Source organism: Siphateles boraxobius, unplaced genomic scaffold (assembly GCF_051911475.1).
Source record: "Siphateles boraxobius isolate OS27281-9 unplaced genomic scaffold, OSU_SipBor_1 5, whole genome shotgun sequence".
Classification (NCBI taxonomy): domain Eukaryota; kingdom Metazoa; phylum Chordata; class Actinopteri; order Cypriniformes; family Leuciscidae; genus Siphateles; species Siphateles boraxobius.
The window spans coordinates 25377768-25405605 of NW_027509141.1; the positions used below are offsets into that span (position 1 = coordinate 25377768).

At 37.1% G+C, this 27838-nt stretch overlaps 1 protein-coding gene across 1 annotated transcript; it reads right to left on the reverse strand.

The window, feature by feature from the left end:
* Position 1: 1 nt before the first annotated feature.
* Positions 2-27250, reverse strand: efcc1 (EF-hand and coiled-coil domain containing 1). Its single transcript, XM_077203566.1, has 8 exons — positions 26326-27250; positions 24371-24786; positions 5496-5644; positions 4728-4863; positions 4388-4553; positions 2967-3125; positions 1558-1627; positions 2-1122 (listed from the first exon to the last, which is right to left on the reverse strand). The coding sequence occupies exons 1-8, from the start codon at positions 27100-27102 to the stop codon at positions 986-988; spliced, it is 2010 nt and encodes a 669-aa protein (XP_077059681.1). The 5' UTR covers positions 27103-27250; the 3' UTR covers positions 2-985.
* Positions 27251-27838: the final 588 nt, after the last annotated feature.

Genomic DNA, 27838 nt, shown 5'->3' on the forward strand with positions numbered 1-27838 from the left:
ATTATGTGTTATGTTTTTAATTTCTTGAAGATATAAGCACTGATGATATATTGTCCAGTACCTTATGTGAAACTCATGAATTTTATCTAAAAATACAACAAAAGAAAACAGGATATTTCCTTCAGTACACATTTGACAAACCGAGTGTTAATCTTCACTGTAGCTTAACAAAAAAGCATCACATATTTGTATTATGGGAGAGAGGCACAGACACTGGCAATTATGAAACATAAAGCTAGATATTTGTTTCATTCAAATCATGGATAAAAATCATCCTTAAAGAGCAACAAAACTGCTCAGAAGTGCTTAGGTTTCTGTATTTTGAAATGATGAATAATGCAAATGTTCAGTCCAGGGATAGTTCAACCAAAAATGAAAATTCTGTCATCATTTATTCACCCTCAAGTTGTTCCAAACCTGTATGAATATCACTCTTCTGCTGAACACAATAGAAGATATTTTGAAGATTGTCAGTAACCAAACAGTCGATGCACCCCATTGATTTCCATAGTATTTTTTTGCCATACTATGGCGGTCAATGGGGTCCATCAACTGTCTGGTTACCCATATTTATCAAAAGATCTTCTATTGTGTTCAGCAGAAGAAATTTGTTATCATGAGCATTACATAGCCTATACCTGAGTGGTTTTTAACTAGGTGTCCCTGTACCTGTGTTACCACATTATACATGAAGCTGTAATGAACACCATTGTATAATGTGCATGTATTTTAAGATAATACTGACCAAGAATATATGAAATTGCAAAAGGAAAATCTTGGAAAAGTAGCTTAAAATGCTTCAAAATGTGTCACATCATGTTTCATTATAAATGATAACGAGCTAAATGTTTTACACAACTATACACAGAAATATAAACAATAGAAGAAAAATACATAGCTAATTTTGGTCCCATTTTCCAACATGGCCATGGCCACTTTTCGGAAGAGTCTGTAGCACCCTGTGACCATCAGGTGGCAGTAATGTCTAGAAGGAGATGAGCAGAGAGTTGGTGAGAGACTGGTGACTCTCTGCTCTCTGTATTGTCTCGCCATTAGAGAGGATCTCACACGCAGCCAGTTCATGACAGAGAGCGTTGAGCACCTCCAAGATATGTGCTTTCCCTGCAAATCAGTTATAGAGAAGCTATAAGCATTAGATCTGTGTGCGGCTAATATGCTATAAATAGAATCTTTCAAATAAGTATATATATTCTGATGACACACACACGTGTATGTGTGTGTATATATATATATATATATATATATATACATTTCTTTAAACATTTCATTATTTATTTATGGTTTAAGTTCTAGTTAACATCAAGAATATTCAATGTCACAAGTTTAATTTGTGACCTACAAAAAGTGAAGAATCTTACATATTTTAATAATTTTACAACTTTTTTAGTTTTACATTTTTAAAAGTGGTCTCAGACTTTTGTAGCACACTGTATATCTAATGCTCCTGCCACATTTTTTATTGCATACCAGGCTTGGTAAACAGTAAAGGTTTTATAAGAGCAAAGCTGGCAAGTTAAAAGTTGTTGTGTCTCTTACCATGCTGAGGATCACTGCAACACTCCAATGTGCTGAGTAAAATCTTTCCTAAAGATCTTCTCGAGACATTCTACAATAAAAACAAACATTTTTACATCATAATAAATGTATTAAAAAAGGTAGTAAATGGCAAAATACTCGAACACACATAATTCAATGTTTCATAATAATTATATAATTCATGATTCTTAGAAAAATGGGAATATTTCAGGTGAAAATTATAAATTTAATATTTATATACATATTTTTTAGGGGTTTGTTCGAATGCCACACCAGCAAACACCAATAAAAATGTATTATTTAATTACATTTATTTAATTTACTGGTAATACATTTATAAAATTGCTAAATACTTATTAATTAACCTTATTTCATATGTCAGTATTAATAATTAAATCATGTGCATTCAACCAGCCTGCCATCACAGAAAATGAAAATATTAATTGCACAAAAACTATACTTATATGAGAACAGAAATGAAAGCATGATAATCACATGTCTGCGTTGCTGACATCCTAAATATCATTTTAGAATCACTGCTGGATTAAAGGGTTAGTTCACCCAAAAATGAAAATTAAGTCATTAATTACTCACCCCCATGCTGTACCAACCCCGTAAGACCTTCGTTCATCTTCGGAACACAAATGAAGATATTTTTGATTAAATCTGAGAGGTGGATCACTGCTACATAGGCTGCCAGAGGGAATGAAACTTGACGGCCCAGAAAGTCATTAAAGAAAATGTTTAAATATTCCATGTGCCTACAGTGGCTCAACTATAAGTTTATCAAGCGACGAGAATACTTTTTTTCCGAAAAAAAACCCATAAATAACGACTTTATTCGACTATTCCTTTTCTTCCTTGTGGGCCTGAGACGAGAGTTCAAGAGATTTCCACGACGCATGCGCGAGAACTGAACAAGAAGTATTAGAAGAAGAACGTCCTCTTCTCAGTTCTCGCGCATGCGTCGTGGAAATCTCTTGCACTCTCGTCTCAGGCCCACAAAGGAAGAAAAGGAATAGTCGAATAAAGTCGTTATTTATGGTTTTTTTTTCGGAAAAAAAGTAGTCTCGTCGCTTGATAAACTTATAGTTGAGCCACTGTAGGCACATGGAATATTTAAACATGTTCTTTAATGACTTTCTGGGCCGTCAAGTTTCATTCCCTCTGGCAGCCTATGTAGCAGTGATCCACCTCTCAGATTTAATCAAAAATATCTTCATTTGTGTTTCGAAGATGAACGAAGGTCTTACGGGGTTGGTACAGCATGGGGGTGAGTAATTAATGACTTAATTTTCATTTTTGGGTGAACTAACCCTTTAACACCCATCTTTTGTGCAACACTGGCCTGATGAGTCTGACTCTGAAATCCCTCCAGATTCACTCCCTAGTGATTCCATTTGACTGACCAGCTCTCGCAGCTGCTGCAGAAGCTGTAGCACATCCATCAGTTTCTCCTCCACCAGAGACAAACGCACCCGCTCCGTCTCCAGCATCTGCAGCTCCAGGTGGAGCAGCTCCGTCTCCTCAGCCTTCTGTTGTAGCTCCTGGACCAGGGCGTCCCGCATCTGCAGACACACAACACTTAGCATTGACCGTGCGCATATTTAAACACTAACGCTCCAACACACGATGAATTTCAGGTTAGGAGAATCCAGATGTGCCGATAGCCCATAATTCAGCCGAGACACATCATTTCTCAGACAGAAATAGTTCAGATATGCTTGTTTTTGGCCTGTCTGACCATATGTCAAAAATCCACATCTGCCTGCCTGCGTTCGCGTTAATGCTCACCCCAAACTGGTTAAGCCCAGAATGTGCCAGGATATTTTTCCATGAATATGTGTGGGGCCTTTTTAAAAACACTAGCAACATAGTTCACGTCTGGTGCATCGCAGCCGACGTCCGTCTAACAGCTCAGTATACATGTAATTGTGTAAGGCCTGGTGGTTTATTCGTGTGGTCATCTCAGGAAGGGACAGCGATTGGCTGCTCACATTGACACATGCGGCTGGTTGCTTGGGTGGGAGTGTGAGAGCTGAGGCTTTTCTTTGAAGCCCGTCGTTCTCATAACAACTGCTTGGTGGGCAAGTGCCTTGTAATCTAATTTTACACTCCTGCACCCGAAAGCAACCGTGAATGTAAAAGTAAAACAGAACAGAAAGTCCTGGTTGGGCGACGTAAGCGGTTTAGAAGACCAGCAACCAAAGCTTATTTGGATTAACTTGTGCTCCTGCGAATGAAAATGTCTTATTAAGTATTTAAAATCTCTGATATGTATTTTGCTGGGTTCATATGTGTGTTTATTTGGAGTTCAATGTTATTCTGCTCCTCAGATGTTCGTGCCATCCGACTCGCATATTATTAGTTTCTGTGGTAAGACTCATAATGGCAAAATTAATCCAAATATTTAGTAATGTCAATTAGCCTCTAAGTTCTTTTTTTTAGCTGAATGAGCATTTTAATTAAAGGTGCAGTTAGCAATTTCTGAGAAACGCTGTTGAACTTGATTTTGAAATCAACCCAAACAAACACACCCCTCCCTTCATTGCTCCGCCCCCAGAAAGCACAAACACACATTGCAAGAGTAGATGTCTCTTTCTCATAGCTGAAGCGAAGCAAAATAATGCTTTGGCAAAAAATTAAGATGACAAATGAAATCCTACAGGTTTGAAATGACTAAGGTGAGTAAATGATGACAGAAATGTCCTTTTCTTGGGTGATATCTATCCATTTAAGTGTTAAATATATGATTATATAATATTATTATTAATAATTATCTCACAAGCTGAAGAAAAAGAATCATATTTTGAATGCGGCACAGTTATACCTGGTCAGTGTCCATCTCCACTCTCCTAGCCTGACTCTCCTTCAGTTCTAGTTGTTTGTTGAGTCGTGTGACCCTCTCCAGCAGCTCTAGCACAGCCGTCTGACTCTCCTCTGTGCGTGAGTCGCCGAAATGAGACAACAGCTTCTTCACTGCTTTCTCGTCACACCTAAGAGCACACAAAACAAATGAAGAACCTAAACAAACAGGATGGTACTGTACATACTACATTCTGTGAGACATTTATTTGGATCACATTTGATTTTGAGAGTGAATCAAATTATTGTACACAGCAGTACAAGGGCACTTGTGAACCCATCGTGAGATATAGGGAAGGGTGTACCTGTCTCCACAGCAGGACAGTCTGGTGAGGATTCGCTTCACCTCGTCTACTTGTCTCTGCTGCTCTCCCGTCCATCTCTCTTCCTCTTCATCAGACGCCGCCTGACCCTCCACTGAACGGAAAAGCTGCTCCTCCACTATATAAACATAGGAGCATAAACATGCATGAAATATCTCATTACACTTGAAGCAAGGTGTCAAAATATATTTTTTTATTTTGTTGGTGTAATCTAATAATACATCAAATTTTTACTTGAATAAAACCAGTTCATTTAGATGTCGCCATATGAAGGTATATACACTACCGTTCAAAAGTTTGGGGTTGGTAAGATTCTTTAATGTTTTTGAAAGAAGTCTCTTCTGCTCACCAAGGCTGCATTTATTTGATCAAAAATACAGTAAAAACAGTAATATTGTGAAATATTATTAAAATTGATTATAACTGTCTTTTATTGTAATATATTTTCAAATGTAATGTATTTATGAGATGGCAAAGCTGAATTTTCAGTATCATTACTTCAGTCTTCAGTCACATGATCCTTCAGAAATCATTCTAATATGCTGATTTGGTGCTAAGGAAACATTTCTTATTATTATCAATGTTAAAAAGAAAGAAAGAAAACCTTTAAGTTTATAAACATACATCTGCAATAATGCACGTTATCATAGTGCCTAACTAATATAATTGAAAATAGAAGTATCAACTATTTACAAGTTGCACATCAACAGAGCCTCAAAAAGGGTTGAGTAATGTCAATATTTGTCTTACTGGTGTCAGCCGCAGTCTCTGCACGTCCCGTCGGTGAGCGTCGATCCTGCTCTGTGTCTAAATAACAGCGTGGCGCAGGCCGACTGCCCCCATTATACCGTCTGTCCGCTTTACTGATGAATGCAACGGATGTTTTAGACACTTCAGATCTGTGAAGAATAACCATAACAGGTCAGAGTAGAGATCAGATCATAAAGGGCTGTTCTAGGTTTAGGAAAATATAGCAATGTACAGTAATACTAGCAAACAAACTGCTCAGACTTGCACTTAAATCGCAGCAATTAGCCTAGTATTTGTTCGTTGATTTAAATATGCATTACTTTAATGTACAAAAGTTTGATGATATCTAGCACTAAAAATTATTTTCCACATCTTTCTATTCAACAAAGAAACCAAGTAAAATTCATCAATGTCATTTTTATCACTTTCACTGGCTTTTGAATAAATTGTGAGCAGTGAAGGGCGTTGTGGGTAATTGTAGCCAGGCATGGTGACATTACATCCATGAAAGTGAAAAGAAAAATTATGAAAACTATATATAACTAGACCCTAACATAAAACACAGTATGCATTATGATGAATGTTTAACATACAACTGACAGAACTTTCAACAACGCATATTAGAAGACTTTAAAATAAACGTATTTTGAGCATTTTTACTTTTGTCAGACAGCTATAAGTGAAAGCAATCGATTATGTTTCTGTCATTTCAACACAACCGTTTTTCTGAGCTTTGCGACAGTAGAAATGCAATATGGGGCTTTCATGAATCAAAGAATAAATGTTTCCAGATGACAATGTCTTGCCTGCAGAAGAGAAAAAAAAAACTAAAAGGCTGCAGAAATCCATTTGCTCCAGCATGAATCCTAGAGAGTGAAAAAAGGGAAAAGAATTTCAAGCCGGGTGCACTCATGCATATATCCTGCTGCCATGAGGAATCCTTCAGTGCAGAGCGGCCATAAATATAGCCCGTATGAGCCCACAGGTTCATCCCTCGGTACAACTATGCTTTCGCACAGTTTAGGGTCAATATTTGGAATCTACATTGTCAGATGAGGGGGTGAAGGGTGTTTGAAAAGGGGGGTGGGTCGGTTAAAGGTGAGTTTCAGGGCTCTCTGATGACCTACAGCTGCTGAAGGAGAGAACCAGAGAGACCCTAAACAGGCCTGTCAGGGTTGCTATAGGAACCCATTGACATTAGTATGGTATTATGGTCTAGGCACGATGATAAAGAGATTGCACATGCACTGTGTAACTATGGAGTTTAAGTCACAAGGATGTTGAAGTTTGTGTTGGAATAATGTGTTCCATAATGAAAGAAAAGGCACTTTCCAAGAACAGGTTACACCTTTTGTATTTTTAAAACCTGTAAATGTTGTGGGTCTAAATTCATTATAAACAGATTTACCTACCAAAAAACATACATTTTTTTCAGCAGGCATGCATTAAATTGATCAAAAGTGACATTAAAGACTTTTACATTGTTTCAATTGTGCTGTTCTTTTGAACTTTCTATTAATAAGAACTTTTCATTAATAAGAGAAAATTAAGCAGAACAACTGTTTTCGACACTGATATTAATAATAATAAAAATTAAAGCAGCAAGCAGCATTTAGCGGTGTTCGGCATGTAGCGGTGTAAAATAAATGTAAATGTTCAAGCAGTTATGGCATTTAAGATTTTGTAACCACACAAGCATCAAAAGACATTAAAGTTTTATGTAGCAAGCATTTAACCACTGACATCATAGATGGAATAGACCATGTTTCAGCATGATTTACCATGATATACCACATTTTAGTGTGATTTTTCATGATTTACCATGTTCCAGTATGATTTACCATGAATCTAGCATGATTTACCACGTTCTAGTATGATTTACTATGTTCTAGGATGATTTACCATAGAGCATTGGTTCCCAAACCTGTCCTGAAGGACCCGTTTTCTCTGTCTCTCTAATCAATCACACCTGATTCAACTCATCAGCTCATTAACCTATGTGATTATGAGCTGATGAGTTGAATCAGGTGTGTTTGATTAGGGTTCCCAACACTGCCATAGAGTACCGTGATTCTAGCATGATTTACCACATTGCTAGCATTGATGTGAAGTGTCAATACAAATGAAGTGATAAACTCTGACAAAATAGAAATAGTAATTGTTATACGAGTGATTTTATAGTGTCTAAATATGAATGCGCCTGTTAAAAGACTTCATTAATAAGTAGAATGAGCCTATAAGTGGTCTTCCACTGCCCTCTGCTGGCCACTTTCATTTTGACAGGCTTGATTTTCACCAGTATTCTGTACTAAAGCAAACCAGTTCTTCCATTTTAACTCCTTTATGCAATTATGCAAGCTTACACACACACACACACACACACACACACACACACACACACACACACACACACACACACACACACACACGCACACACACACACACACACACACACACACAAAATCATTATGAAAATATATTTGAATGGTATTTCATAAATGTCTTTGCAAACTATTAATCAGATTATTCAGAATTTATTCAGAGACATAGGACTACACACACGTTCTGTTGTAGATACAGAGGTTTGAACTATGTCTCATTCAGGATTCACATTTGTCAATGTGACAGAATTGTCAATAGTGATACTTCAATAGATGAAATTTGACTTAATGTGATTGTAAATGTTAAAATAGTAATTTTATAAAGTCTAAATTGTCACACTACTCAAGTATAATTCATATTTTAAACAGCAGGGGGCAGTAAAATACTACTTATTGGCTTAATATGCCATTATATTCATTTAATTTTCTCCTTTTTAACTGTTATAGAGGCAAATTTTGTCCGATCTCTCTGAAATTTTTCATGGTTTTTTGTAGTCATATGGCACATGTTCTGACTTGTTTTTAAGAAGATCTGAGCATTCATTGAAGAGATATAGGCTTTCGAGGACACTTGGTCAAGGCCACATTTTGAAGTGACCCTATTAAAGTCATCCAAATGCAGAAGTTCAACTTTTTCTGATAATTATTGATCTAGTACTTTTGGTTGCTGTAGCGCCACCTATGGGCCAATCAGGGTCATACTCTGATAGGTTCTCCCCAAAAGTATGGCCTACCATCTGGCCGAGTTTCAAGTCTCTAGGCCTTACGGTTTGGGCTGCACGATGTGTTTTAGGGGATTTTTTTTTCAAATAGCAATTACAATAGGTTTTCAGCACTAAAGTGCTTGAACACCTAATAATTTAAGGAGCACCATTTTAGAATATTAAAATGATTTCTGAAGGATCATGTGACACTGAAGACTAGAGTAATGATGCTGAAAATTCAGCTTTGCCATCACAGGAATAAATCGCATTTTAAAATATATTACAATAGAAAACCGCTATTTTAACTGTACTTTTTATTTTTGATCAAGCTGAGCATAAATTCTTTCAAAAACATATTTTTGAACATACATTTGTACATGTATATGATTGTTATTTTCTAAAAAACAAACAAACAAAAAAACACACAGACATGAACTACAGGTAATATATTCAAAATAAAACTATATATATTTATATTGTTTTATTTTGAATATTGTCCTGGCTTTTTATTTTTATTTTAACTATAGTTTTTGAAGTGCTAAAAAAGATAACCGTGCATCTGAAAAGCCAGGACATTATTGACATTATAGAGCCACATCTGCTCAATGTTAATATTAGTCTTGTAGAAGCGATTAGAATTGTGTATATGACTAATACTGCTGACAGGATCTGCTTTCTGTCAAACTCTTTATGACTGAGAATAACAAATCAAGATGAGCTACTGAAAAAACTCAGTAACCCACCGTCTGTAGAAATGGATGTGAGAGCACACATTGAGAGCAGTTATAGGAGCTCTCTAGACACCTGAATCCACTCCAGACTCTTGGAAGAGTCTCAGTATTAGATCCAGCCATCTTGGCCCCTTCAAACACAGACTGTGAAACAAGTCAGAAACAAAGTAGAACAGAATGGTTGCATAAGAGGTTATGAAAATGCAATCAAAATGAAAATTCAAGGGTGGAGAAATATAATTTCTTCTTAACAGAAACTGCAGAGGCATTACTAAATAATTAGAGAAAATTTAATGACAATATTTTTAGGGGGGGGTTTAACGATATGTTCTAAGATAATATGTTTTTTTTTTATGCTTTAAACAACAAATATAGAACAATACAACAGACAATATGAAGCCAGGTTAAAAAGAAAGAAAAAAAATAACAATAGAAAGAAAAAATAAAATAAATAAATAAATAAAATTTACACTCAAAAACATGCAAGACCTTTACATTACTCAAATATTTTGAAGAGAGAACATAGACGGACAGTTTTAATAGCCTTTCTATTAGCGCTACTCTGAATAGTACAAAGGTAACTTTCCAATTATTTAGAAAACACTGTAAAACATGGTTTTCTGTTAGAAAATGTACACTTATGGATGTGAAACTTAACTAAAACAATAAACAGAGACAAAAAAAACTTCGTTATTCACATTATCCTGAATAAAATATCCAAAAATTACATTTTTAAAAAGCAAAATAAAATTAGAGAGCACCTTTTCAGTGATAAACACAGAGACGTCATACCACAACTTTTTAACAAAACTACATTGCCAAAAGACGTGGGATACAGTTTCCAATTGCAAAGCGCAAAAAGATCAGGTAACATCAATATCCTTCTTAAATTTACTAAGAAAATGTCTAACAGGATAGAATCTATGAATGATTTTGAAAGAAATATCTTTTACCTTGTTTGTGACAAAAAACTTATGATCTAAGATAATATGTTTATAACAATAGGGACGTCCCGCGTGACGTCACGCCATTTCAATAGTATCCAGCTGCAGACCCGCAGGCGATAGGCTTGTTCGACTTGAACCGGCGCTGCGCAGACCGATCGGTTGATGACATCAAAGTACCGCGAGAGCGATTCAAAAGCATAAGGAGCCGTCTGCTCTCTAATCGCTCTCGCGGTACTTTGATGTCATCAACCGATCGGTCTGTGCAGCGCCGGTTCAAGTCGAACAAGCCTAAAAAATTTTTTCACAGGATGGTAGGGGAAGACTCATGAATATTCATTAGGGAACTCATGCCTGATTGGTCTTAACCCCAGTGACTGGTAGGTTTAGGGGCGGGGTTATGGGGTAGGTCATCAGACCCCCACTGACGGGTAGATTTAGGGGCGGGGTTAGGGGGTAGGTCATCAGACCAATCAGGCATGAGTTCCCTAATGAATATTCATGAGTCTTCCCCTACCATCCTGTGAAAAAAAATATCGCGACCCGCAGCACCACCAGTTTCAGAACCCCAGCGCCAGAACCGGAAGTAAGGGGCGGAGCTTACGTTCTAACACCAGCGCCAGGACCGGAAGTGAGGGGCGGAGCTTACGTTCTAAACCGAGTAACGCCACCTAACGTTTTGGAGCGTAATTTGCTTAGACACGAAATGTCATTATTACCAGTGTTGGGAGTAACTCGTTACAAAAGTAATGCATTACAGTAACATATTACTTTTTGCTGTAACGCAGTAGTGTAAGGCATTACTAATCAGTTTTCAGTAATATTTTACTCGGTACAGGTTCAGTAAGGCTTGCGTTACAACAGACTTTACAGTCTTAATTGTACAGTTTTAATTGTAAAACAAACAAAAAACAAAACAAAAAAACAGGAAGACCTGGAGACATTAACGAATGAAAAATGCAAGTAGGCTAAATTAACTGTTCGTGGTCAGTCAATAGCCGCGTGTGGTGTCCAAGTCTGTAAATAAAGACTAAATGGCAGCGTCTGATATATTTTTTATAGCGATTTATTTTTTACAGGAGTGCCGTGAGGTATGTTTTCGGCCTCTGTGCTCGCGCTGGCCAGTGGAAAAGCACACAAAAAGCACATTCAGAGAGAAATGCACATTTAATTTCATAAGCAGAGAGCAGTCTGTTTTCTTTCGTTTTTAATTGTTCTGTTTACAAGTAGGGCCTAGACATATCAATATAGATATATTTTTTCAGGTCCATGAATAGGCTAGCCTACCTTATACGCTGAGTTTCGGTTCATTTATGAGACGCGCTCACGCCCTTAAATCCAGGCAATTAGTTGATGAAACATTGATTAAAATTAAGATACAATTAATACAAAACGAAATTCACTTTAAAGAAAGGTTTTGTGTGTGTAAGGTCTCTGTGAAAGTTTTAAAGCAGTCTTTTAGTGCCGCTTCAGAGCGGTCGCGTCCGTAACGGAGAACTGTCACGTCTGTAACATTGTTTTTTCCTCATAAAGGAGAACACGAAAAATAAAATAAAATAAATATTTTATGTTCTGTGGAGAGCCAACTCTTCTTCATCCGATTTGCGCAGTTTAATTCACAGAATTACAAAAAAAAAAAAAAAAAATGCGTTGCCTTAAAAGTTAAGTTTTTCTTTTGTCACGCATGACTGTCTATTTCCATAATATCAAATATAAAACGCATGTGTAGACTGATATTTTTCTAATGTCTGGACTCCTTTCAGGTAGGAGCCTATGGATAAACAGACATTTCAATATTTTGGTATTAATGCATTTTCTGAGAATTTATATTTCAAGTTTTGACTGCAAATGTCATGTCCATAAAGCTGGAATTCCCAAATTTTAAATAATTTATCATCAACTAGTTTTGTGGTGTAGTTCTACGTATTTTATAATGTTATGTTAACTTCAAATAATACTAATAGTAATTTAAAGATGTGGTAGCATTGGATCTGGACGGGAAGGATAACGCTGGGAGTTGGAAGGGGTGAGTCGCGATTCTGCAGGTTCGTGGATCTGAGTGTCGAGATTTCGGTTTCATATCGCATATCGTTACAGCCCTAGTCATTTTAGAATGTTAAGTTCTACTTCTGTATAGTTATTTTGGTGAAAGTAACTCAAAAGTAATACAGGAGTAATGTAACGCATAACAATTCTGAGACAGTAATATTGTAAGGTAATGAATTACTTTTAAATAACAGTAACAAGTAATATATAACGTATTACAGTTTGGAAGTAACTTGCACAACACTGATTATTACACACGAAATGTCATACTTTATACTTATTATAATGATACATTAAGGTATAGTACAATAAGCATTTAAAACATTGATTTTGTGTAATATAATTCTATATAGTTATTAGACATGTGCCGGTATTCGGTAATGCGATAAATCGCGGTAATGAATATGCACGATATTGTTATCGCGGGGACTTCGAAATTCCGTGAAAAATAATAGATCCGAATTTAGATTTTTAGAACGCGCATCAGCTTATTTTCCATCAACCGCTTAAAAAACAATGCGTATATGCTGCGCAAAACACATGTGCACTTTGATGTAAACAATCCCCACATCACATGTATAAGCACTGTGTGCATGCAGTGCGCACTCTAGTCTAATGTAAACAATCCTCACATGGAGAAGAAGCACGGCGGAAGGAGGAACGCAGCCGACTATTTATCCCCCGCATGGCTGCCAACTCTCACGCATTCAGCTTGAGACTCGACACTTTCACACGGTCTCGAGCCACACATCCATTTTCTCACCCAGAGAAAAATCGCGGAGCAAAGAGGACACTGAAACCGACAGACTAGACAGAGCAGGTTACTTTTGATATGAAAAAAATATCAGCTCTCAGGTTTTATAACGAAATTCAGACAATAAATACTGTTTTGGTGCTTGTAAATGTGACGTGACAGATCGCGCGCCTCAGATCAAGTAAACCGATCATCTGTTACTTTTTATTAAAGATACAGTACAACCCACCGAAAGGTATACGTACTTTCGATCAATCAGTGTTTTACAACCACGGAAAGAGGTCAATAACACTGCAGGAGAACAATTATGTCACAGAACGTTACATTTACCTCAGGAAAGCCATTTAATGTTAGTTGACTATAAGAAAATAGCTATAGAGAGGAGTATTTTGCTAAATATGTGCACTATATTATTTTAATATATGTTTACTTGTCATTATATAATTGTTATTATAATGAAAATTACGGCATATTACATTTTTATATTTATATTATTATTATATTTATATTGTATGCATTATATTTAATTTATCTCTGTATGTTTACATTATTATGTGAGATATATTTTTTCTTGAGAAACATTTAAATGCAGGCTATCTACTGTAGCCTACCTAATATTTATCCAAATGAGTCAATATTGAATCAAGATTGAAATTAAATCCAAGAATTTAATTGAAATCATGAAAATTGTGTTAAGCAATAATACAAACAGTAGCCTCAGTAACCATGTAAACATTATAACATGTTGTCACTAAAAAATAAAATTAATGTTTTGACAATCACAATTACACATTGTGATGCAAGTTTTTTTTAGATACCCCCAATCCGTCTGTTTCTCTTGTGCAATTAAAATATCGTGATAATACCGTATACCGTGATAAAAGCTCAATCAATTAATCGCAGCATGAAAATTTGATACCGGCACATGCCTAATAGTTATCCGTTTTATTGTATTATGAGAGTTACTTCCTGATCGTGAAAATAATGCTTGAAACTTATGGTCATTTTATATAAAATATACTTTATTTCACAAGAACATGTGCAGCATGCATTTTTCTTTATGTAAAATAATGTCAAAAATCTAAAAAGAGAGAGAAAATCCGGCATTGTTTTAAAAGAAACCATAAAAATGTACCGTACTTCAAATAATAGCCGAGTCCCAAATAGACGATTGTCTCTTTACACGCCTGGTGTGGCTGCAGGTCTGGGTAAATATAAGTCCGGTCTCAAATAGAGGTCGGGTCTGTTTTTTAGTTTCCGGTTGTATTAAATCTTCTAAAACCCGTCAGATCGTCCGCTTTTTGGCGGAATAGAATGACTGCTGCACATGACAGGGCGCTTAACGAGCAGAGAGAGAGAGAGCCCCGGCCGCGCGCGCGCACTCTCACGTCTTCAAACAACACGAGCACTGTCTTGCTCTTTATTTGTCACATACCAGTTATAGTTCATACAACGAGCAGTGACTCGCTGTGTAATAAAAACATACCCTAAATATTATTTAAAAGGTGCAACAATTTTTAATATTTTTAAATACTTGCAAAAATAACCATGCTTGTGTCATTGTAAATAATTCCGCCCCTCCCTCACTTCCGGTTCTGGCGCTGGGGTTCTGGCACTGGGGTTCTGAAACTGGTGGTGCTGCGGGTCTGCAGCTGGATATATCTCCGCCATTTGGAGCAGCCATTTTGACGGAATAGAAAATGCTATCCCGCCGGTGATAATACAGCTCGTCGGGAAATATTTCTATCATGCCCGAGCAATGCTGAGCAATTGGATGCGATCAGACACGTGATCATACAAAAGTAATATCTTTATACCGTATCCCAAAAGAAACAGAACGAAGAAACAAGTGGTTGGAGGCAATAAACAGGCAAAACGCTTATGGCGGTGCTAACGTTACTGCTTGGCTTCCAACTCAACACAGCACTCTTCATTTTGGATCAGGTAAGTTGTCCCCTCGAAGGCCAATGAATGATTTCTCGGAGTTCGGGATCAAATGTTATAAATCCACTGTTGCCATATAAATCCGCAATGTGTGTGCACACTACCATTCAGCATAACATAACAGGGCTCTCAGTCTCAAGTGTCACGAATTGAGCGTGACAGTCACTCATTTCGGCCTTTTGTCACGCTCTCCAGCCACACATTGTATTTCTCACGCTGAAAAACTATCTGTAATATATTTAATATGCCGCAGCGCCCAAAACTCTGGCCGCGCCGCTCTCACTGTGGAACCGGCAGGAATCAAGCGCGTCTCCTCTGGTGTTGTTGGTCGAGCTACACAATAACCAATCAGAAAATAGCACTATTGTATCTGGGTACGATTTAACACAACAACCAATGAAAAAAGATTTATACGGTTCTATTGGTGTATGGGTTGACTACATTTTTCTACGTTTTTTTTGTAGCAGTGAAAAAAAACCCTACCAACATTAGCTAGAAACAGTATTAAAGTAGTAGTAAAGAGTAGAGAAGAGAGCCGTGGAATTGCTCAGTTAGCTTCAGAGTCAGTAACGTTACTGGTAAATGCATTTACCTAACACACTGTAGCACAATGTCAAAACGTTTTTATGCAATTATATTATTAGTATAATAATATACTAATAATATATATTGCCCATGGCAATGGATCTATTATTAGGGGTGGTCCACCCCTAATAATAGATCCATTGCCACTGAGTAGCTGACGGATGTATTCCGTCAAAATGGCTGACACGCGGCTAGGGGTCACGTGACTGGGAGATCCCTATATTATTACTCATACTTTTATTCATCAAAGATTCCTGAAAAAATGTTTCATGGTTTCCACAAAAACATTAAGCAGCAAAAAAATAATAAAAAAAAATAAAAATGGAGCACAAAAATCAGCATATTAGTATGGAGACCTGCATGACATCTGACAAAAATTCGGTTTAGTAAATTGTGTGCACGACTGACTCATTTCTTACCTCGTTTTAGTTAAATTGTGACTACGAATTAATAATTTGTTGCCACAACTTGTTCCCTCATTTTAGTAAATTGTGGCCATGTTGTACTAATTCGTTCCCTCGTTTTGATTGAACTAAAACAAGGGAATGGACTAGTAAAACGTACTGACATATTAGTAAGTATCGTATATATATATATATATATATATATATATATATATATATATATATATATATATATATATATATATATATATAGATAGATAGATAGATAGATAGATAGATAGATAGAATTTTTCCATGTCATGTGTGGGGCTCCATATAGAACTATTTCTGAAGGATTCTGTGACTAATAATGAAACTTAATCTTGAAAAATCTTATATACTGACCCCAAACTTTCAAACTGTAGTGTATATTAAAGTACCATCTTACAATTTTATACTGTACTATGGTAGCTCCAAAGTGCTTTTTTGTAAGGGATAATGAAATGGAAGGTGTAAATTCAAGCTATAAATTAAATTAGACAAGCTTCTAGTAAGCCAGAATCAAACTCACAGAGCAGCTCAACATGAGTGTGTGCGCCACAACCTCTAGGCTACAGCTCTGACAAAATAAGAGAAATTTAATATGCAGTATAGCATATCATGCACACTAGATGCTGAAATGCTGAAACATACTGGTTTTATTTCATACTGCTCACAGAAAGAGAGAATGGAGCATATGTCTGGATAAGACAAACACAAAGCCCAAATTTGACAGAACCTCCATCTGGCATCCTTTAGCTCTCCCAGTCGTTACTTCCATTCTGTTTGATTCTATCTCAGCTGTCTTCCAAACATTCATCTTACACAAAGCAAACGTATTATTTAGTGAACACTGACAGAAGACAATTGCATTTGTGAGAGGTTAGGCTGATATTCTATCACGTTTCTTTGTGATGTATGAATTTAAACTCTAAGCAGAAGATTTTATGCTCAACATTTATTGGAAACTAAAGAGAAACTAAAGAGAGTCTTGATTTTCTTTCATTGGAGAAGTGGAGGTGGATTGGACATTTCCTGAACAGTCTGCACTGGCTGTACTAGCATCTGCCTATCTGAATCGCTTATATGAGCTGCCTGAGGCACTGATAAGAGTCTGCAGAGAACTTTACAAGTCACATAGTGAACAACAAACCTTTCTTCTTTGAGACACAGAGGCTAAAATACTACCTGTACATGTTTAAAGAGTAAAAAGACACCATTTACTCATCATACTTTCACCATTAAGTTCTAGCAAGCTTTCTTAAATCTTCTTCTTCTTTTTTCATAAGAACATTTAGGGCAAGTTACGAAACCAAAACAGATGCAAGACAGAACTGTGGCAAAGTCTGTCTCTCATTAGTCTGTGTATCACTTTTGGCCGCCCGTCTCTTCTCTTGTCTTGAACAGTTCTCTATTTTGGTGGTCAACCTAACAATAGGTTTCTATCTTGAGACTATATTTACACTGGACCGGAGTGATGTACTAACATGGGGCGAGCCCAGCTGTTTGTGGTTTAGACGTGCACTTCCTGTGTTTATTACGGCAGGATCTGAACTTACAGACCCCCTCTTGGACCCAGTTTACTTGAGAAGTATTTCAATGGAATGAAGACTCAGAGCACATTTTGAAGGATGAGACGATCATATGGTAAACAACCACATAAATAACTAGATTAGGTCTGCCGGATGTTGCGAGGTCCTCGATAAAGCAATCGATTTATCTTAAAACTATGAAACAGATGTCCACAATTAAGAGTATATGCCCATGGTAACACGATACCTGGTTAAGTAAGACTACAGAGGCTAAGTCAAACTGGCAGACATGGAACATGTGTGGATCCACAGACGCCGTTAATCTTGGAAATCACCTGATCTTGCTGGGGGTGTTGTCTGGAACCGTCTGGAGATTCCAAACGGAACCAGACCATAATTCATTGAGTCAGGAAACTTTGTTATTACGAGGGCAGTCCCAGTAAACACAGCTTTGAAGGAGGTTCGCAAAGTGTTTACGCGTCTTAACAAGTCATAAACATGAAATGGACACATTGGAGAAAAATCCGAATGGACTTAAATGATTCCATTTCAGAAAAGTTAAAGTGTTCGCAAACAGTGCTGGTTGATTCCTTGTGATTGTTGTCCATTACTGATTGCAAATTTCATGATAAAAATTTTAGTTTATTTTTTAATCTACATTATACATTTTAGGTAATCTAATCAGACTACCTTTTGATTAGGGTATTTTTGACCTAACTTCTTTATCACATTGATTTGCATATATAATCTTGTACCATATCAATGTAGAAATGAAAAGAAAATTGTATTCAGGGGGTAATTCAAGTAAATACATGATCAAGTTTGGCTGACAGGAATCCCTGCATCACATGCAAATACAAAATTATGTGAATTTGTGCATTTCAATGGGTTTGAAAGACAAAAACCTTCCAAAGTCAAAGTAAGAAATGACTGATTTCGGTAAATCCAGTAGTCAAATGCTGTGTGTCCTCTCAATTTTCAGTGTAATTATATCCACTTGACGAGTGTCTGGTCTGTGTGTGTGCAATTACACAAATCAGAAGACTTTGCAAATGTATATAAGTGATGGCCTTTTTTAGAAAGGAAAATTTAAAAGAAGAATTAAGGATAATAATAAATTATGAATAATTTACTGCCAATGTGTGAGTTATATGTAATCCCGCAATCCTGGAAAAAGTTACTGTAGCCTTATTATGTGTATTTTAAAATGTAATGTAATCTAATTACAAGTACTATATAGATTTAATACAATCTAATTAGAAGTTAATTTTTGGTATCTATTTAGGATTTTGGATTATATAGTCCAGATCACATATATTCAGTTATTTCCCAGCACTGTTCACAAAGAAGCAGGAGGAGAAAAAGTGTACATTTTCGAGAACCTTTCTCCCCCAACATAGCAAGGTGGGCAGTTTATTAGTGCTGAGGTCTGCAGAGAAAGAGTATCAGCTGGCCGAGGGTGGGAGGAGAAAGGGAAATGTTCGTAGCTGGGTTTGAAAATGGAAAAAAAAAGTCAAGGTCTTGGGAGTTTTTCATTCTCAAAGTGCTTAGAAAATACTAGACCAAAAAACCCTGCCATATAAAGACCTCCTAAAGACAAGATTTTTATGAGGCCTCATTTTGTTGACATTTCTTTACCTTCTTCAGTCATAATACAGGGAATTTTCAAAGGACTGTTCATTCCATCTGTCCAGCCCTGTTATTATGTGTTGAGGTACAACAGGTTACCCCGGACACATTTTACATGAGTCGGCCGCACCACAGCTGAAATAATAGTTATCTGAATAATAACTGATTATTTTTGAGCGGTTAGACGGCCTTACATTTAACATGTCAGTCTCTGTGATGTCAGCAGAGCTCAAAAAACAGCACAGACCTGATGATAAATGCAATGCTTTTCACCTGGTATGAATAGAGGGAAATAAAGCACGTCTGAAAGTAGAGCGATCAATGGAGTAAGACGGTGGAAATTCATCGCCACTGAACAAACAGCCGAGTGTTTGCCTCTTCATCCAGATGGCGGCTCTTGTCCCCCCTCCGCTCTTTTTGTTCTTCTCGCACCGTCTGTCTCTTTTGTCCTGAGGTCTGCCTCGCTGCGGTACTCTTGGGGTCTGGGCTGAGGGCTTTGGTCCATCTTGGATTCTGAGGGGGAGAATACGCCTCCGGGCAGGACACAAACACGGATGGTGTGTTTTTCATGGTAATGAACTGAACAGATCAGGTCTGTTCCCACCACCTCCCCCATGAGACCTGGCCTCTATCTAAACCTCTTCCTCTTTCTTTATTAGGGCCAAGAGGGCTTCAGGAAACCTTATGCAATATCTGTGAGATCTACACTTGGACTTTCTCTCATTCTGGGTAACTCCAAAGCGTTGAATATGACCGGAAATGGTTTATAAAAAAGTAAATCTCCAGGGGCCACGTATCACTTTCAGTTGTACTGCCGTTCTAACGTTTGGGGTCAGTAAGAAAATAAAAATAATTTTAAAAGAAATGAATATTTTGATTCAGCAAGGACGCATTCAATTGGTCAAAAAAATACAATTCTCCAAATTTCTATTTCAAATAAATGCTGTTCTTTTAAACTTTCTATTCATCAAAAATAATGTTTTCCAATAAAAACATATTAAACAGCAACTGTTTTCAACCCTTATAAAAATAAGAAATTTTACTTTAAAGTTAAATAAAATGTAAAAAAAAAAAAAAATAATAATATCATAATACCACATTATATGGTTGTGTGCGGAATCTGGAGGAAATTGTACAATAACTCAGATGCTTTGTTCGGGTCCAAGGTTGTGTAATCACACATCTTAAAGAAAGAAATTTGATATTAAATAGTGTCTCTAGAAATGCAACATTTCCAAGACCATTACTACTCTGAGGAAAGAGAAAATTAGTTTAATAGACATCCCTTTCATGCGAATAAAGAGTCTAATATCGCTGATTATTGTCGTGCCAGATGGGGAGGTTAAAGCGGCAGGTGGGGGAACTGAAGTGAGCTATTAAAATGTGAGATTATTGCAAGAACTGCATTAAGGTCTGAATAAAAAGGACATGAAAAATATCCAGCGGACACACCTCTCTCTCCAGATAAAAGGCATTGCTCTCAGTGTGAATGGGTCAGTACATGACCCGCGGAGCATGACCGGTATCCTCTTCGCCCACTGGCAGCTGCATCAAAAGCTATTATCCAGTGTTTTTGTTTTCAGAGAGCTGTGTGCCCATTGGATGCTTTCTAGAGACTTTTCAGCTTTCAGCACTTGCCCATGGGGCTTTCTGGCCACAAAGAAAAAAACCCTGCTCTGATCTGCCACATAGCAGCCAGAGCGCTCTGCACGTGTCTACGTCCCCTTCACCCCCCCAGAAATGAGCTGTTGAAACACGAGACTTCTGACTGCTACAATTACTTTCGCTTTCAACTTTTTAAAAGGAATCTATGCTAGTTTGTGAATAGTCTTTTGGCACCCTTATGATGAATTCATTAATTAATTTAATCAAAGCACTAACGTTTTTAAATAATCTATAATAAATAAATAAATAAATAATGAAAGTTGTTTTGTCAGTGTACTAACTGATAGTGATCCTAACAGAAAGAATAGAATTGAATAGAAAAACTTTTTTAATCCCCATGGGAAATTTCAGTGTTGCAGCAGGATTTTAACACAGAATACAAACCAAACATATTACATAGACTGACATATACTGACATTAAATAAATAATAAATATATAAAATTATAAAATATAAATATAAATAATAAAAATTGACAATAAATAATAAAAAATAAATAAATAAATAGATAAAAAGATTACAATATATCTTAACAAGTATAAAATGTATACACCAGTGCAACAGTGCACAAAGATGTGAAGTTAGTATCACATGTGAATATTGGTTGTTAAATATAATGTTAAAAATAATATAATGTCCTTTGGACATTATGTCCTGCCTTTTTGGTCCCTAGCAAAAAGATGCACAGTGACTAACTTGTATTTTATTTATTGTAAATATGTACAAGGGTTTTTTAACAAGGTTTAAAAACAAAATTTCAATAACCAAAAATTTTATATTGCAATTACTTATCCAATCATATTTGAGCATAATTGAATAAACACTACAATTCAGAAATTCTGGGTTGGTAATATTAATTAAAACATTTTTTTTAAAGAAGAGTCTTATGCTCTCCAGGGCTGCATTTATTAGATAAAAAAATACAGTAAAAAACAGTAATACTGTGAAATATTATTACAATTAAAAATAACTTTTCTACTTGAATATATTTTAAAATGTCATTTATTCTTTTGATGGCAATGCTGAATTTTCAGCATCATTACTCCAGTTTTCAGTGTCACATGATCCTTCAGAAATCATTCTAATATGCTGAATTGCTGCTCAAGAAATATTTCCTATTATTATCAATGTTTAAAACAGTTGAGCTGCATATTTTTGTGGAAGTCGTGTACATTTTTTTCAAAGATTTTTTGATGAATAGAAAGTTTAAAAGAACAGCATTTATTTGATCAGTTTTGATCATTTTGAATGGTCTTGCTTAATAAAAAGTTCTAATTTCTATTAAAAATATTTTTCTAACCCCAGACCTCAAGCATTAACTGGTGGTGGTGGGGGTTGGGGTTAACATCAATTCATAAATATTTAATATGTTTATGTGAAATCACCCAAAATATACCATTTGATTCTATTATCAAAGAGTGACAGAGAGGAGAAAACAATCTTATTAGCCTTTCCGTATTTGATTCAGATTTAAAATGTCAACTGGCCACAATGCAGTCCACCAAAAGGCACTATATCTGGCTAAATGACTTTGAATAACTGCATTCATTGAAGTGTGCAGACTGTAAACATGGCTTTGGGATGTGAGGTCTGTTACTGGTTATGGCTGAATATTAAAACAGCGGCACAGCCCAAGGAATTATTTACACCCAAACTAATAAAGTCTACAAAGAAAGAAGCGCTTGTGAATAACATATGGAATCGGTAGTATTTGGTATTTAACGTAAAAACAAACAGGAACTTCCTTTTAAACATTCGTAAGTAGCATGCCAAGATCTCTAAACTTAGTGAGGTTTGTAGGAATTGTTGCTTGGATATAGACAGGGAGTGTTCGTCCATTATTCTGTAGAGCGGGGAAACTGTTTGAAGATAGATGGGAACTTTCAATCTGTTTAGGTCAGGCCTTGCCAGGCTGAATGGAACTCTCCCCAAATGTGTCAGTTCCATTGTGATCTGGAATGAATTATTTGGCTTAAGGGCATCAATGGAGGGGCCATAGAAAGGCTTCCTGGTAAAGTTCACCACAGATTTTACATAGATTAGTGCAGCCTGGAGGTATAAAAGTGAATGTTTATTAAATAAAAGTCAATGTGTTTCTGTCAGTAAAACTCACATCTTACCACTGAACTGAAAACACTCCAGACTTTAAATCCACTTTTATCAGGATTGCCAGGAATGCTGTCCCAAAATTAGCATGCAAGAAATATGTAAACACTGATGACGTTAAGCTTAACTTCTTCTAAGCGTAAATTAAATGGTTGCGAGCTAGGAAAGTTCAATGACAGCCTAAGAATAAAACCCAAACTACGAAATGAGTGGTTCCAAGCAGTAGCTCTGCATAATTTCAGCTAACCAAAATGGGAGCCCATTTGCCACACACGTTGACAACTAAATGAACCCAAACAAAACAGGGTCTGCACCCGAGAAGCAGAACCACATCAAGCCAACCTAAATAACATGTATGTTGGCACACGTCTGCACAATCAGGGCCAGCAAGTTCTGGCGGGAGCCATTTTAACCCTGAGGAATCTCAGTTCACTTTGAGTCAGATTATTTGAATCTACATTATGTAATGAAACTGTTTGCTGCATTCAGTCTGGTTCAGGTGACAATAATGCTTCTAGCAGAGTAATCTTATTAAAATCCTGAAACAAAATGCAAACCGTCATTCCCAAAAGAACTTTAATAATAGTACAAAATAGCAGTAGCAGCAGCATGAAACAGTAATATTTAATGAATCTAGGATGAGCTCTGTGATTTCTGTAATACATTTCAAACTGTTGAACAGCTAAAGTAAACATCCTTACTTGTTAGGATCGTTGCTAAATTGTCATGTTTTGACAGTCTTATACATTTACATCAGTGAAATCCCCAGAAACACATGCCAAATTGTGGTTAGTGAAGATAATGTCTTCTTTATGCTTCATGATTGCTGAAGTAAGCTATCCCAATGTAAAAACAGATTACCTCACTGTGACAAACGTCTTTGGGTATATGATACCTAGTTAGGCCTGCTGCATAAACGCTAACAAAACTGCATGAAACAGTAAATAAAAGGGCTTTTCACACATAAAATAGTTAACCCTGGGTCATTATAAACCCTGGGTAAACGGAATCCTGGGTTATCTCGATTCACATTTCACACAACTCAAAATTTACCCGGGGTTAACAATTAATCCTGGGTATTCATAAACTGACATTTCACACTGTACATTCCTAAATGCTATGTTAATGTCCTTATTTGCATATTTGCAGTGTCAGTCTCACTGATTGGACGAACGCTATATGCACGTAATATGTTTACACAAATGCTCTAAAATTAGTTGTCCATTGCTAAGCATCTAGTCGTAACATTCTAACACCTCATTGATTCACGCAAGTTTGGCACCGCAATGCAGGGTTAACAGTGCAAAAGTGGTTAAAAGCGAGGTTTAAAACGGCGATAACCTGCCGTTAAGCGCAAAGTGAAAAGCCCTAAAGTGTGATGCATTTCACTTGTTTTTGTTCCATCTGGCACTTCACGTAAGAATTACACTAACCTGTAGTACAGAAGCTCCATCTCTAGCTGCTCAACCTGCCTCTGCAGAACAGGCACATGACTGGCTTTGGTCTCCAGCTCCTTCACTTTCTTGAGGCCACTCAGCACAGCTTGTCTGGCTTCCTCCACCCTCTTCCTCATCTCCACCTGTTCCTTCTTTAGAGTCCTGTTACAATCCTCCAGCATCAACACGGTCTCGCGTGATACTCGCAGTTCTTGCTCCAGCTTACGGTTGAAGAACATGGCCTCCTCGATTTGCCCATCCCGGGAATTCCGGATGAGCTCCACTTCTCTCAGGAAGCTCTGAATGTCCTTCAGGTTCCCAGAAATGTTGGGCTTCTGGGATGTTCGCCTTTGGTGGGCGATGAAACAGCCACCCTCTGGTTTATGTTTCGAGTGGCTTTTCCACAGACCCACCTGTGACACAAAGAAGAATGTCAGTAGAATGTGATAGTATAGATACTGTATAGACCTTATGTGCCAGGGAAAACAAGCACGCAGCCATCTTTGTGAAACCGGTCCTACTCGACCCGCTCTGAGCGGGATTCGAAACAGTCCTCCAGGCACGCTAGCGACCGAAGATAGAGGCTGTGGTCTTTAGCGTCCTTGTTAGCGTGCCCGCCTCCCATAGCAGAGACTCCGGTTCAAATTTCCGCTCGTATCGGGTCAAGGCCAGGGGAGTGAGGTTTACACACACAGCACTTACAGGTCTACGTCTGTTACATTTGAACTTTCGTATTTGCGGTAGCCCTGTATATTTCTATAGCATCACTGTCGAAGAGTAGCCTACTTTACCAGTAGACCGGAAAGGTTTTAAAATGAACGGTTCATTCATAAATCCATAAGATCTTACCTTCATGCTGTGAAAATACAAACCGGAACACAACGAGCGCTGAAAAATGGGCGGGGCTATATAAGGGGTATATTCACCTTATTCTTCACCCGTTCTATTTCCCATGATTCATAGCGAGTTCAACTGACTAAACGGTTTTCTACTTCTGGTTGAAGTGTTTGTTTACATAGCCTGCTAGCACTAGTGTAAAGGCTACGGTGATAGTTTTTAAAGTTATTAAAGTAGTGGATAATTGTTCGGTCAAGATGGGAAGTAGTCGGTGCACTGTAAAAAAAAATGTTGTTGGTTTAACTTAAAAAAGTAAGTTACCTGGTTGCCTTAACTTTGAGTTCATTGTAAATAAAAGTTTGAGTTAATACAATGAGGGAGATTGGTTTAATAAATAGTATGTTATCTGAACCACAATACATGATGAATTTTCAAAGCATGAAAAAATTTTTTTACACTGCTTTTACACCGCCGATTAAATCTCAAAAGATTGTGAAGGCGACCGTATCAGAGTGCCACATCCCTCAAAATTGACAGGTTGGGTGGATGACATGAAGCTATGGCCAGGAGTTAACCATATTGACATCATTAATTATTTTATCTTTGCGGAGGGTGTAGATCGTGAGGAGATGCACAATTACAAAAGCACAGAGGCCTTCAATTACTTCTATAGTAATAAAGTGGGGCGCATTTCTTCAGGGCCGGGCAACTTTGGCTTTCGAGATAATCTCAAGATCAAACTCACCTGCCTGTAACTTTCTAGTAATCCTGTACTTGCTCAGGTGTGTTTGATTAAGGTTGGGGCTAACCTCTAGGAAAGTAGATCATGAGTTGCCCACCCCTGGTATAGACCATTGCCACTCATATCAGGCATTGGTTGCCATAGAGGACTATATTATTTATAACTTTATTAGACTAGGTACAGATTAACATATCACCATGTGAAAATATTTTTAAAAGACAAGGGTTTGCGAAGAAAAAGAACCCCAAAACCACTAAGTCCTTTTATAACTCGCTCACAAACTTGATCTAATAATCAAGTAGACTTTATGCAGAAAATATTGTTGCTTAGTTTGTATATTAGGCTAGTATGAACTTGATCACAATGACTGTACCTGTAGGGCCAGTGCTCGAGCATCACTGCTTTGAAGAGCCGCGCGCATGTCCTCCACCAACTCCCTGAGGCTCGCATTTTCCTCCTCAAGTTTGGCTATCCTGTCCTCAGCCTCCTCAAGGGCCACGATTTCCTCGTAACACTCCCTGGTGCAGGATCCCAGCTGCCTACAACCTGACGTGTGTCTATCCACATTGGGCGAAGAAGGCTCTCCGCTTTCTCGCTTATTGCTGGTACCCAACGACAGCAGCTTCTCGCGTCGCCTCAAAGGGCTCCGGAGTCTGATCTGCGTCTCTATATGCTCGCTCTCATTGCCAACCAACAACCTCCCATTCTCATACTGACACCCAGCTTTGGTACTGAAATAACCGCAGAGTTTTGCGTGAAACTGCCTGAAGCTGAACTCTTTGGGTAGATTATCCAATATCCCCGCGCATTCCTCTAGATCACACTCTTTATTGAGTCCTAAAATATCGCAAAGAATGTTAAAATCCTCGGCTGGTATTTTCCCGTCTCCCTGACAGTCTAGGTGATGAAATATCTCTTGGAGGTATTGATCCAACCCGGTTGCGAGGACAATAATTTCGTTTTCCACTCCACGGTCTAGTCCGTAATGATACGCCAGAGTGCTTACTATCCATTGTGTCCTGCGCGCGGGTCGGCTATATGGATCGCATGCGTCCGACTTTTCCATCCTTGTTCCCCTCACAAGAATTCCATTTATAGAGCCTAAATGGATTAATGGATTCAACAGATCCTCTAAGCACACAAACAGCATACCAAGTTCATGTCATCTGAACACCAGACCGCCCCACTCTTGTAGTAGAAACTCTCGCGCTGTGCGCGTGGGGGCGTTGCTGTGAAGGGAGCACTGCCCCCAAAATCCTAACTGCAGGGGGAAAAAACTTTTGAAAAGTTAAACTACATAAAGGCGTTTCAAGAGTCAATGTAGTATACAGGATATTGCATATAGGCTTACATATTTAGCTACATACAATCTACCGATATATAGGACTAATGTTAATTAAAACATACTTGAACAACTAAAATCTATTGCAACTTAAAATATCTACTGAAATAATATTTCATTATATTATGCATACATGTTGTAAAAAACAGGATATATCAAAGTTAATCAAAATTGAAGTTTTCATGAATAATGCAAATACATAACTTTTGCAGAAAAGAGACAAAAACAATTAGCCAATAGACCTACATAAAATTAAATAATGCAATAAACGAACTAAATAACAAAATATAAATATCCTAATGTACATAAATCTTTTTTTTTAAATACTGTATTTAGGCCTGTCTGGTTAAATATAGCTAAATTCATATCGTGCACTTAGTCATTTTCTTATTTACAAAAAAAAACTGTATTCTACAGCTGAACAGCAAAATTACAGTTACATTGAAATTATTAATAATTAATTAGCCAGTGGTCAGAACTTTGGAATTTGCCTTACTCAAATATGCTCTTATAATAGGCTACACATAGTTACTTTTCCTAAAGT